Genomic DNA, 14,559 nt, shown 5'->3' with positions numbered 1-14,559 from the left:
CAGCTCGTGACCATAGGTGAGGGTAGGAACGAAGATCGACCGGTAAATTGAGAGCTTCGCCTTTCGGCTTAGCTCCTTCTTTACCACAACGGACCGATACAAAGTCTGCATCACTGCAGACGCTGCACCGATCCGCCTGTCGATCTCCCGTTCCATTCTTCCCTCACTCGTGAACAAGACCCCAAGATACTTGAACTCCTCCACTTGGGGCAGGATCTCATCCCCGACCTGGAGAGGGCATGCCACCCTTTTTCCGAATGAGGACCATGGTCTCAGATTTGGAGGTGCTGATTCTCATCCCAGCCGCTTCACACTCGGCTGCGAACTGCTCCAGTGAGAGTTTGATGAAGCCAACAGAACCACATCATCAGCAATGCCATTCATTGTATTTATTTCAACCCCATTCTCACTCATTCCCTTTTTCATTTCTTATTCTTGCGAAGAACATTAGGTAAGCCTTTCCTTGATAGCAGTGAATGAACTCTTGCTTCCTTGCACGCAATCCACTATATCTCTCAAACCCAATTATATCCAACATGTTTCGCTTTTGTTAATTTTTTTTTAAATTCCTTTTCTCGCTTCTTTTCCATTCCCTTTTCACTTGTTTTATTCCTACCTATGTTCCGCCTCATAGCCATTTCTGATTTCCTTGCCCATTTTCATTGCACCTTCCATACCAGCGTCATTAGAATTTTCTAACCAAGCGAGCCAAATTGAAAACGCTAAACGAGTTTGTTTCTGGGGTAATTAGCAGTAACGAGGAACACAGGAAGTTAATGGAAATACAACTTCCTGTTGCAGCTGATTGAAGGTCTCATTTTAACAAACAAAACCAGCACAACAAAGCATGACCCTGGAGGGGAGAAAAATCAAGGGTACTCCTATGTACTGATACTGATAACCAAATTATTATTGTATATAAATTTGGAAACTATACCCACACATATAAATGGGCATTATGTGTATATTTTGTGCTTAATGTAGGTATGTGTGTGCCATTCAAATTTTTCTAACAAAGACGGAGAATGAAATCATCCAAACATGAAAGAAGCTATTCACTATCGACTTTTATGTGCAGCATGGGGAATGGCAATATTTCCTGCCTCGGTTAAAAAAAAAAAAAAAAACCTTGAAATGTGCTGAAAAGAAATTCTTTTTCTTTCACTCCTTTGGCAGTTGCTTCTACAGTGCATATATCGGTTTGTTGAAAACTAAAACATATTAATTAAAATTCCAACAAAATATTCAAATGGCTATATATTTTTTAAACTTCATTGACCGTGTTTGAGCATATTCTCACATAAGAATATGCATTTTCATCGCTAGTGAATATCATATATTCCACCCTGATAAAAAGTAAAATATTAAGCTAACATTAACTTAAAGCTTAAGTCTAACATTAAACTTTTTTTTAAAACACTTCTCATTAAAATGTGCAATCATTCGAGGAATGATTGGCTATATTATTAAAACTTGAAAATTAAAAATTAAATTACGCCAAATGTGTATTTGCAATCCAGCTCACCTGTCCTGTATACAGTGTTTATCTTGAATTTCTATCCCTTGATGATAGCGGTATAATTAAACATAATATAAAAAGTTTAGTTTTTATGTACAATAGCATTATTGGCCACTTAGCATTCAGCTTTTTGCATCATGTGTATGGTTTCGTGTGTTCTTTATAAAGAACTGTCAAGACAACACAGAGGGGGATCACTGTGAGCGCTGTGCTCCGGGATTCTACGGTGTGGTCCGAGGATTCCATGATGACTGCAAACCTTGCGCCTGCCCCCTTACGACACCTGGGAACAAGTATGTGTTGCCGTTACACAAATTCATTCTTTTTAAAATGCTGTATCATTACTGGATATGTCACTGGTAGTGTAGTGGTACAGCCACTGCTGGTCCCAAGCCTGGATACAAAGAGGGTGGGATCTGTCAAGAAGGCTATCTGGCATAAATAATGGGCCAAACATATCATGGGAGTGACTTGCTGTGAGAGCTGACAAGATAAACCGAAAGTCACAACAGCACTGGTATATGACTAAACATGTTAATGGCTCAAATAGGGGCTTCTGCTTTATCACACTCTTGCCCAAAATCAGCTGGGATAGGCTCCAGTGTTGTGTTCTTCACGATACATAGTGTAATATGTATTATTTGTGGAAAAAAACATTTCACAGTACTTTTGTGTAGTAACAGCCTCCTCTCCAATAAACGTTTGGATCCCTGTGCAGTTGAATAAATAAACAGCCTTGTTCCACTATTTAACATAATACAGTGGACATTTAATTTGCTTTGCCGTTGTTCCATATTGATATTGTTAACTGAACTCTTTCCCCATGTGTCTAGTTTTAGTCCAATGTGCGTCACCGAAGGGTATGATGACTACCGTTGTACGTCTTGTCCTGAGGGATACGAGGGAAAATACTGTGAAAGGTCAGAAACAAATTTACTAAATTACATTTTTGGGGGGGGGATTTATGTTTCAAAGGTGCAATTCCAGAGAATGCAAATTTTATTTTACACATTTTGCAATGACGATTGAACAAACCATACCTGTATAGCTCATTCCATTTTGGCTAGTATTAAGTGCAAGATGTTTTTCTTACTAAGCAACTACAAATAAACAGTATTGTGTAGTCTATTTTTTGAAGTGTAATTTACTTTGAAGCCATTGTGATGACTATGAATCGACTGGTAAAATATGCACTTGCATTAGTTAATGGCTGCTTTACCATTGACTTCCTTTTCCCCGTCCAGATGTTCCACTGGTTACCATGGTAACCCTCAGATGCCCGGCGGTCGATGCGAGGAGTGTAAGTGTTCCCCGTGGGGGGCGTTGCCCGGACCGTGTGACCCTGTCACTGGCCAATGCCGATGCACGGTCGGGGCATCTGGGAGGTCTTGTGACCAGTGCATGGAAAGGCATGTGTGTGGACCATCTGGGATCATCTGTAAGGACTAACACACAATCTTTTTATACATTATCACTTTTTTACTTTTGAATTTATGTTTGCTGTGCTATTTATCAAGTTCTTATAGTCAGCATATTAATATATACCTCCAGTGATAACAGCCACATTTATTTACCTATATTTGTTTGTATTGTTACCATAGGTGAAATGCCTGCACTCTACAGAGTTTAGTAATTTACAAACTATCAATCCATGCTCCGACCACATCAAATGGCATAGTCAAAAAAGATTTGCAATTTAACATTGCCTGTCTGTCTAGTATAGCTGAGTCACAATGGGACTCATTTGGACGACTTCCCTAGTAGGAGCTCGCCAAAGTGTGAGCCTTAAATTTTGTGTGCCTACATGCCCGACGTCCTGTTAAATTTCAGGCATGGGTCCTTCAGACTTTTCTGTGCGCCCTGTCATGGTAGATATATCGGCTATTAAAAAAAAGAACCCTTTTCCGCCATTAATGAGACAACTCTTTAAAAAAATTTACTATCGAGATGGGAAGTAAAAATAAACAACTGAGATAATGTGGTTGTACAAGTGTGCACACCCTCTTATAACTGGGATATGACTGTGTTCAGAATTAACCAATCACATTCACACCGATGTTAAATGGGAGTTAGCGCACACCTGCAACCATTTAAGGTGACTGATTAATCCGAAATAAAGTTCAGATGTCAGCTGAGCTAGGTGCCAGCACACGCGCGACCCTAGTGAGGATACGTGGTATGGTAAATGGATGGATGCATGGATTTTCTGTTATGCTTTTCCTGACATTTTAGTAGTCACATTTTAAAGTACAGGCCATTCTCCACAGAGATCTTCCACAGCATCAGAAGGATCTTATTTTTCAAAGGAATCAGTCAGAAGAAAGTTAAAAAAAACTACATTGGATTTAAATATACAATGGAACACAGTGAAGGCAGAAAATATAGCATAACTGTGGCATTACCAAGAACTGGATGCCTCGCCAAAATTGATGAAAACACGAGAAGAAAACTGGTCACGGAGGCTGCCAAGAGGCTAAGAGCAAAATTGAAGGTGGAATTTCTGGCAAATACTGACTGTTTGATACATGTGCATATCTGGGCTATGGGGTACGAGTGGATTGATGAAAGCCTTAGTGGGAAATGGTTGTGTGGGAAATGTGGGAAAATTTGTTGAAACCAAGGATAAACCTTTTGGCCTTAATCCCAAACATTATGTTCGGCGCAAACCCAACACTGGTTATCACCAAAAGAACTCCATACATTCAGTAAAGTGTGGTGGTGACATCATCATGCTTTGGAGCTTTTTTTCTTCAGGTGGAACTGGGACAAGGTGGAGGGAATTTTTAACAGTTCCAAATACCAGTCAGGACCTCCAAACCCTCAGACTTCAAATAGAAAGCAAGAACACATCTAGAACATTTTAACTGCATTTGAGGTTAATCAGAGGCACTTTTAATGGTGGCAGCTGTGTGCTGACTCCTATTTAACATAGTTTTGTTATAAACATTTTTTACTTCCACTCTTGAAAACATTTATTTTTTCAATTGAATTGTACAGCGTATTGGTAACAATGGTGGAAAAAAGTTTTTAAAAGATTTATCTTGGTGTCATTTTTTGTATAACAAACACCTGGCATTTGAACAGGGGTGTGTAGACTTTTTTTTAATCCACTGTATGTCCACTCAATTTCATGTTGATTGGTGAAACTGGTGTTGGGGCTAATTTGAAATGACTTTCCAGGGTTTACTGCTACATGTGTTTTAGAGGGTTTGTGTCCTTAACCCATGAAATACATACAATACATTGAATCTGTGTGTTTCCGGGCATGTTGAGCCCCTCCATAAGGAAGAATAATAAACATTAATTCCAAGTATTTTGTTTTACACTGGTAACAAACTACCATCATGCCAATGAAAAGGTAACTTTTTAGTTGACATGTAGTTGAAAACTTGAAATCAATAAAAGTACCTTAATGTAATTCATTAAAACTAAAATCATTACGCTGTTCTCTTTGGCTGCTTTCCAACAACAGAAGCCAACACAAAGACCAAATTGCGGTTAAACACGGTTTACCCACAGGCATCCTCGCCCCACTCGCGTTCTTCTCCTCCAATTTTTCTCTGTAGGCACCAAGCGCATTCACCTGATGTTGCCATTTTTACTTGATTTTTCTAAGCAAGTGCAAATGAGCAGCTTTCACCCGGTTCCCTTGGGAGATGGATGGGATGGTCTGCATCAGAATTGAAATTCCAGTTATTTAGGCTATAATTTCAATGTCATTTGGAGCTAATTTAAACTTAATATGATCATAATGATGGGGCCAATTTGCTTCCATTAGCATGTCTTGAGGTAGTTGTGTGTGTGCACCAGGGAGAGGATAGAAGGAGGTTTGTAAGACAGATGCTGATAAGAAATTGCTCGCTGGTCGCAGAGGTGATTGCTCCATGCATTCAGGTGCCAAGCGTGTGTTCGTGTATTAGATGTGCAATTGTGCTGGTGCACCCTGACAGCAAACTGGCTTCCCTGTTGCGCCCCAGACCATAATAATAAGTCCTGATGGGTCACATGGACTGAGGCAATCAGATGTCAGTTCGCTTGCTCTGTGGTAGCCGAGCCCTCCACTTAGTGGCTCTGAGTAATGGAGACTTGCTAACAGTTTAGATCTGTTAGACTTTATAACAAGGTTTGATTGACAATGATGGGAGCATTGTTGTACCTGAACGAAGTCAATGAACGAAAGTTCATGAACTACTTCATACGTGAATTGAACTTACTTCACTTCTGCATGCTGAACATACGAGAACGAGCTCATTCTGGTGTCAAAGAATAGTTAATATAGTCAGCCAAAGCTGTAAGGAATGTAAAGTTATCAATGTCCTTTCATCATCGTTTCTGTCATACTGTTTTTGTTTGTACATTAAGGACAAAAGTCCTGTTTTTGTTTTAATTCCTCATTTTAAAAAAGACCATTCAAGCAAAACGTTTTTCCTCATGTTTTGTAGGGTGAAAGCTGCAGCTGGCTACAAGTGTGGACTGAGTCGGTGGCAACAATGGGAAAATGAAATGCCAGTATTTTAAGGGGAATAGCCCGTCAGCAACATTGAGAAAAAAAACAAAAAAGAACTATGAGCTAGTTAATTTTTGGAATGGTGAACTTAGTTCAAAATGTTGAAGTATGAACTGAACTAGTTCATTTTTGTAACGGTGAACTGAACTTTGAACTATCCATCCATCCATTTTCAACACCGCTTATCCTGGTTAGGGTCGCAGGGTGCTGGAGCCTATCCCAGTGGGCGAAAGGCGGACTACACCCTGAACTGGTCGCCAGTCAGTCGCAGGGCACATATAGACACAGACTTATTTGCTGTTTTACTTTCCTTTTTCTCTCACTAAAAAGAAACCTCTAAGGTCGAACACTATCCTTTCCAGGATTCTGGTTGATTTGGATTCCGATTTGTATAAGATTTTACCCATAGATCATTTAAATAATCAGTTAAAACGTGAAACAATTACCGTTGTAAAATTTATATTAATACTTTTTTTTGCTTTATTTTTCCATTTTAAAAATACAGCATACACAAGTTACCAGCATGATCAGAAGCAGATTATACCTTCCCTTGACACAGATTCTCCTGATAAACAACATACAGTACCATTGTAAATTAAAACTTAACAGGCAAACAGAACCATAATACGTGAGGGTTCTAACATTGACTGCACCCCACTGGCACCAACATGGCTGTGCTACTTTAAAGATTTTTGTTCTTTAGTTTGGGTGTGATAAAGAACCTGATCATGTTCTTCCAACAGCGGTTTCTTCAAAGGCGAGACAATGTTAATTCTTCAGAACTATTCTGTCAGTCTGTGATTTTCTCGTTTAGTTCCCTTTCCCGTCTCTGTTTTATACACGCAGAATTCTGCTTCCCTTCCATTAAAGATCATTTAGTATGTATATATTTTAATCAGCCTCAATTTGTAGACACACATTACAGTTCTAATCATTCCACGCCTTTCTAGATCAACTTATTATGTTTTACTTTTTTCTCAGAAATGTCCCTCAACTGTAAGCGATTTGAACTGGTCATGCTTACTTAAATTGTGGTTTTGTTGCAATACTTGGAAACTCACGAGAATACAATTTTTTTCCTCATTGTACAGAATGCAGTAAGCCTTTCTTTTTTAATCCATGTACAGACCATTTTTTAAGTATCATTTTAACATTCCTAATAGTCTTATAAATGTAAAAATGATGAGTGTGTCACACTATGATGAGCTGTGTCACTAATGATCCTCTCAGTTTCTTTACATTCACTAGTGTAAAATGCAGTAGACTAAAGCAAACTGTAGAAACCAACCGTACTGTTGATTGTAACATAACCTGTATTCATCCTTTAACCACCATTGTAAAAAAGAATACACCTATTCCTTATAATAATAATGTATGTAAAAATTCCACGGCGCAAGTACAGGAAGTCTGCACGGTGGCGCATTGGTCTTGATTTTCGTAATTTCTCAGATGCACAAAGCCGGCGCATTTAAAAAAGGGGCTGTCTGCACCGTTGTAGGAGTGAACACAGCCGACTTCATTTTCCGCCAATCAAAGCGGCTTCTTGCATTCCCTTTAAATGAGGTGCAACGATGGTGTTGCATTAAGTTGTCTTTGTGGAAGTCACTGCATTTGGCCTGTGTGGCAAAAGACAACGGGATTAAATACAGTATGACCTGGTGATAACCGCGGCCGCCTTAAATGTATTCGTGGACCTCAAGCATTTGTCCACACCCACGCACGGTCGTGATAATCATAATTTGAAAAACTATCACCTCCAATAACATTTACCATGTGACTTTAATTTGCATTTAATCTAGACCATAATTTAAAAAACCTCCACTATATATCACAATAGTACAATTATAATTTTTTTCCAATGAAAAGATTTCCATAGGCAAGCCGAGCACACAGGATTTGAATGTGTGAAAGTGACTTGCGGGGACATTTAAATGACATTTGTATGTGCCATCCAAAACAAACATGTCACATTAAGGTAACAAATGATTCATCACGCACCTGCATGTCATGTGCGTTTTGCAGTGAGAAGCATGTGTTTGGTGAAAAGCTACCACAAACCTCCAATTAATCGTTCATCTATACACAAATAAGTATCCACATCAAGTTTGTGTTAACGTGAAAATAAATAGAGTGCTGCATATATATATATATATATATATATATATAGAGAGAGAGAGAGAGAGAGAGAGAGAGATACATGCACACTTTCAAGCAATTATCTTATTATCATCAAACGTACAGTATAATTTATTTAGAAACCAATCTCTAAATCCACTTTCCATGCTCTTTAAACGTATGCATTTTTAGATCGCCTACAGTCCTTACAATGATAATAACATACATGATAGTATCTCAGCGCTATGTATGACTAAATTAAAAAACTGATAGTATAATCAAAAGCGGACTTTTTTGTGCTGAGAATGCTCAAATTGATGTATTTTGTAAAAAATTAAATACAATGCCTTTGCATAACACATTGAAAATGATTTTCCTGTCTTTACTTATTAAATAAGGGATTAGTTGTTGTTATGTTAATTAGTTTCAGAGTTTTGTAGTATATACTGTGAATATTTTCAGTGTAACTTTTGTGTGTATGTGTATGTTTGCGTGTGTGTGTGTGCGTGCATGTGTGTGTGTGTCTGAGTGTGAGTACGCTCTGGTTCTGTCAGAGATTGATAGAGAAGAAAGTCTTTCTATTTAATTTATCTCAGAATCCCCTTGTCAGAAATTGTAATTTCAACAATAAATCAGCCCCTGGCTGCAGAAAGGAAAGAAAAACTCTACACTACACGCACACAATGTGTAATGCGTGTGTCTGAATGAGTCCCCTGATGTGCAATTTATGGGTATTCTCAGCCTGCAGTGTGCTCATAACAGGTGCGCTTACCTCCCTGCGCTGTGTCCTCTCACACACTGATGAGACTCTCATGGAAAGTCCCTTAAGGTTAACAACACTGTGTCAGCTATAAAAACAATCAAAATTCCACACTGCAAAAAATAATAAATAAATAAATAAAATGTAGTTGTAGTTGAATGTGCAGAGAAGGAAACACATTGTCAATAGCTTACAACAAAAAATATTTACTTCGGTGTTAATTTTGTTTCAGTAATAACAACTAAAAGGAAAAAAGATATACAGCACAGTATAATACAGGTTGTTCCAAAAAATTTTTATATCATTTTATAAATAACTAAATGTTCTAGGCAAACACAATTAAATAGGTTACATGTTGAAAAATATGATTTATTCAGCAAAATTCCAACAACTATACAATCATTATATAGATTGAAGAGCCGATTTCACGAAGCTTCATAAATATACAGTGGGTATGGAAAGTATTCAGACCCCCTGAAATGTTTCACTCTTTGTTATATTGCATCCATTTTCTAAAATCATTTAAGTTAATTTTTTCCTCAATAATGTACACACAGCACTCCATATTGATGGAAAAAAACAGAATTGTTGAAATTTTTGCAGATTTATTAAAAAAGAAAAACTGAAATATCACACAGCCATAAGTATTCAGACCCTTTGCTGTGACACTCATATTTAACTCGGGTGCTGTCCATTTCCTCTGATCATCCTTTTGATGGTTCTACACTTTCATTGGAGTCCAGCTGTGTTTGATTATACTGATTGGACTTGATTAGGAAAGCCACACACCTGTCTATGTAAGACCTTACAGCTCACAGTGCATGTCAGAGCAAATGAGAATCAAGAGGTCAAAGGAAGAGCTCAGAGACAGAATTGTGGCAAGGCACAGATCTGGCCAAGGTTATAAAAAAAGTTTCTGCTGCACTTAAGGTTAAGAAAACCAGGCACTGCTCATCACCTGTCCAATACAGTCCCAACAGTGAAGCATGGTGGCGGCAGCATGATGCTGTGGGGGTGTTTTACAGCTTCAGGGACAGGACGACTGGTTGCAATCGAAGGAAAGATGAATGCGGCCAAGTACAGGAATATCCTGGACGAAAACCTTCTCCAGAGTGCTCAGGACCTCAGACTGTGCTGAAGGTTCACCTTCCAACAAGACAATGACCCTAAGCACACAGTTAAAATAACAAAGGAATGCCTTCAGCACAACTCCGTGACTGTTCTTGAATGGCCCAGCCAGAGCCCTGACTTAAACCCAATTGAGCATCTCTGGAGAGACCTGAAAATGGCTGTCCACCAACGTTCACCATCCAAGCTGACAGAACTGGAGAGGATCTGCAAGGAATGGCAGAGGATCCCCAAATCCAGGTGTGAATCTTTCCCAGAAAGGCTCATGGCTGTATTAGCTCAAAACGGTGCTGAGCAAAGGGTCTGAATACATATGGCTGTGTGATATTTCATCCATCCATCCATTTTCTGAGCCGCTTCTCCTCACTGGGGTCGCTGGCGTGCTGGAGCCTATCCCAGCTGTCAATTCTGTTTATTTCTGTCAATATGGGGTGCTGTGTGTACATTATTACCTTCTCACGTCGTACCTATTTGGGCTTGGACTGCTACTTAACTTGCTTTATGTGTCCACAGCGTGTGACGACGAGTGCTCAGGTTTGCTGATCAGTGACATGGACCGTCTGTATCGCATCATCACTGACATCACGGTGACCACGCCCTTGCCGCCACCTTACAAGATCCTGTACCGCTTTGAGAACATGACCGAAGAACTCAAGGTACCATCTGACCCTGTCTACTTCGCATCCCTTGTAATGAAAATAAAAGACACACGTAAGAGGATGTAATCCATTATCAACAGCGCCAAGTTAAATTTTATCCACTTGCACGCTCTTTTCCCTGAGCCACAAGGTTGAAATGTTTGAGCCCCGAGCCAAAACATGTCAGATATCATGTCTGCTGCATCACCTTCATGTTACTTGCTCTCTCTCTCTCTCTCTCTCTCTCTCTCTCTCTCTCTCTCTCTCTCTCGCTCGCTCGTCTGTCTGTCTCTCTCCTGCAGCACATGCTGTCACCTCAGAAAGCTCCGGAGAGATTACTGCAGCTGGCCGACTCCAACTTGGGATCGCTGGTTGTTGAGATGGACCAGCTCCACAGCAGGGTAGACATGCCTTCGTGTCGCTTTTGGCCCAACTTGAGTCCCGCTCTGTTGCTTGTATGCCTTCCTCCTGCTCCTTATCCTTCTTTCATCCCCTTTTGTTTCTGTCTCTGGAGCAAATGGGCTTTGGCACAGAGTGAGATCATAGTTTAAGGCACTTACTTGCAGAATGTGTGAAGAATCCTTCGACAAACAAGTCTGAGTACTTGTACAGCAGACTGTGGCGCAGCATGAAAACAACCTGCAAGGTTACAGCTGTGAGTTGATTGACAAGAGATCAGAATAGTGGCAGAAAGACGAAATTAGGCTTCACAACAGTATTTCAAGTGGTTTAAATTGTGACTTGTGATGTCGGTTTAATCCTCTGTCCAACATAGAGATAAGCTAAAGATAGACGGATGGATGGATGGACAGATAGATAAAGAGCTAGATGAATAGATAGATGGCTGGATGGATGGATGGATACCTCATTCCTCATCAAAGCAAATTCCCTTACAAGAGAAATTCACCAGGACACTGGTGTTTACATGCTGTGATGAAGCGCAACTGTATACATGGTAATGGATATTTCTGTGTTATACTGTATACAGTCATTACAACAACAAAGGACATATTGTACATACCGGTATGCATTTTTCACACTTTAAAACAGTTTCCAAGTGTCTTAATAAAAGGTCTCATATGTTTTCGTCAAAATACAGGAAAGATAAAGAATTATAGCATGCTTATTATCTACTTGTCACACTGGTTTGGTTTTGAGAGGCGGTCCGGTCTAATGCAAATGCAGTGTATGGCTTTTGTTACCATGACAAACAGGCGGAGCCGGGGTATCCCACGAACGGCTGTTTAGTGTTACTGTAATTTCTTGTTATAATGTGCATTTTTTTTCCTCAAACAATTGTCAAAAGTCAATAGTGCGCATTATACATCAGTATAGGGAAAAATGAAAAGAAACTTTCACATTCTATAAATGTATGCCACCATCTGGAGGTTATGAAAAAGGTGTACACTTTCATTCTAGTATGCCACCGCCACCTAGAGGTTATGAAAAATGTGTACACTTTCATTCTAGTACGGCACCGACACCTAGAGATTATGAAAAAGGTGTACACTTTCATTCTAATATGCCACCGCCACCTAGAGGTTATGATAAAGGTGTAGCCTACACTTTGATTCCAATATGACAGGGGTACATATAACTGCATAGATCTACAGTTGTGCTCATAAGTTTACATACCCAAGCAGAATTTGTGAACTATTGTTTTTGTTTTTTTAAATACGACTGATGACTGAACAAAAACCATCATTAATTTCTTTATGGTTATGTTTTGTTTAATGATAATGCTTTTCTGAAATGCTTGACAGTTTAATTTGAATCCCATTAAAATACAATTAAATGTATTTCGCCTGGTCCTTCATGTTTTCTTTAAATAACTGTGCACATCTTACAAATTCTGCCTGGGTAATCAAACATATGAGCACAATTGTGTGTTTTCTCATTTACTAAATAAAAGGAGGGCTGTGAATTTCAAAGTAAGAGCAGGTAAATAAAAATCACGTATTCAAATAAAGTGCTTAACTTCAGAATAATTCTTTGAAAAAAATAAAATACAGATAATACTTCATATTTTGATCATATGGGTAGAAGCAAAATCATCCATTGTAAAAATGCATTCTATAGGTAGAAGGGTTTTCCAGAATGTTGAGGTCTACTTTGGGGGTGTGTATTGGTGTACATTGGTGCGCATTATACATGAGAAATTATGGTACCAATTTAGCGTCTTTTCCACCCTCCCTCAGTGTGCAAACTGAATGGCGCCTGTACAAAACCACCACTGTACAATTTGACAATAAAATGTAAATGTTTCAATATGTGCCTTTTAAATAGACTAATGGTGTCTCATGAGCACACAGTAAAACATGTTTTTGTCTTAAAATCCACAATGATTCCATTTGGATTACACTGGCCAGTATTCTACCAGGTGATTGAAAAGTAACTCCCTATTTTTAAGTTCTTGTAATTTATTTCTGAACTATAATTCTTACAAGAAATGAACATGAGAAGAAAGTGTATTGCATGGAGTTTTATTTAAAATTCGATATCGGCGCCAGTATTAGCCACCAGTTTCTCAAGCCGCCTGGGACCCGGATTAACTGATTTCACAAGGAACTCTTGTGGGATGGAAGACATAACTTCTCGTATTCGCCCGTCAAGTTCTTCCAAAGTCATAGAATAGACTTGCTCCTTTAATTATGGAACATACACAAAGAAATTGAGAAAAATATTACAACATATGAATAAATTATAAGTATTTTAAAATAGGGAAAATGGATGGATGGATGGAGTTACTTTGCAATCACCCTATATATTTTCTATTGTTAAACATTTATCAATGTGTTTTTATAAATCTGGAGGTTTGGGTGTCAGCTAGGTAAAACAAAATAAGTTGACCGTAATAGCAAAAATGTCTAAATATACAGTTATGCTGTCAAGCAGCACATTTTTAATGACTTGTGCACAACCAGGCATTCAGCCACATGCCCAGGCACACACTTGATGAATGACAGGCATGGTCCTGTTGAATATCAATAATTACATACTCTATCGTGTGTGTGTGTGTGTGTGCTTGTGCGTCTCTGTGTGTGTGTGTGCGTGTGTGTGTGTGTGTGAGAGAGAGTGTGTTCATCAGAGATTCCATTCTTGTATTCCTCAAATCTTTTCTGTGATTGTGTATTGCATCGCAGTGCATGAGTTTGTGTTTTGTTGTACATAATTCATATATAGTATGTAGAGGCATGACCACGTGGATGTAGACAATAATCACAAAGGGAAGCTAAAAAAAAAAGTGTACATATACAAACTAAAATGTTGATGGTCCTCGTGTCATTGTTCATTTGACAAAGGATGTCAATAACCTGTTCATTTATTTTTAAATGCTTACTTTTATGTGTGTACGTGTGTGTGTTCTGTGTAGGCTACGAAAGTGTCTGCCGATGGAGAACAAGTGGAAGACGATGCCAACAGAATTCAGACGCGAGCCGAGGTCCTGGAGAAGTTCATCAGGGACACGCTGCTAGGAGCTCAAGGTAGCACAGATGAACACCACCTCGCTTCCGTTAATTCTCTCTTCTTTTGTTGACTGTGTTTTTCGCTCTGCTGTCTCCATATTGGGTTATATTATACACTCATTAGTCCACCAGCAACATCAAATTAGGGCCAATAGAACAGCTGTATTGACGATTCCCACAAGTATAATGTAAGATTTTCAATAAAAGATTTAAAAGTTGTTTACTTCACAATGTTCTTGTCCTAGACAACTATCCATTTTCTGTAGCAGTGATTCCCAACCAGGGTGCCGTGAGAGATTATCAAGGGTGCTGCGGGAAATATGTAATTTACCTAATTTGCCCGAAAATGATTATTTATTAACAGTGTGGGGAGAAACTAATTACATGGAACAAGATTACGTTGAGTACAAAATGTATGTAATTGT

The 14,559-nt window shown here is 38.9% G+C and overlaps 1 protein-coding gene across 7 annotated transcripts in view; it reads left to right on the top strand.

Moving 5' to 3' along the window:
* Positions 1 to 14,559, top strand: part of lama2 (laminin, alpha 2) — a 160,762-nt gene that overhangs the window by 101,897 nt on the left and 44,306 nt on the right. For 5 of the 7 annotated variants that reach the window (XM_061753381.1, XM_061753376.1, XM_061753377.1 and 2 more), the window contains 6 exons: positions 1,688 to 1,812; positions 2,353 to 2,439; positions 2,764 to 2,957; positions 10,543 to 10,685; positions 10,970 to 11,068; positions 14,041 to 14,152. In XM_061753381.1, the coding sequence (XP_061609365.1) occupies positions 1,688 to 1,812; positions 2,353 to 2,439; positions 2,764 to 2,957; positions 10,543 to 10,685; positions 10,970 to 11,068; positions 14,041 to 14,152 (760 nt within the window). The remainder of the gene's footprint in view (positions 1 to 1,687; positions 1,813 to 2,352; positions 2,440 to 2,763; positions 2,958 to 10,542; positions 10,686 to 10,969; positions 11,069 to 14,040; positions 14,153 to 14,559) is intronic. The other 2 variants (XM_061753379.1, XM_061753378.1) reach the window with 1 other exon arrangement.

Source organism: Phyllopteryx taeniolatus, chromosome 18 (genome assembly GCF_024500385.1).
Source record: "Phyllopteryx taeniolatus isolate TA_2022b chromosome 18, UOR_Ptae_1.2, whole genome shotgun sequence".
NCBI classification, from domain to species: Eukaryota; Metazoa; Chordata; class Actinopteri; order Syngnathiformes; family Syngnathidae; genus Phyllopteryx; species Phyllopteryx taeniolatus.
Note: the sequence above shows the minus strand (reverse complement) of the source record. Positions and strands in the feature narration are given on the sequence as shown.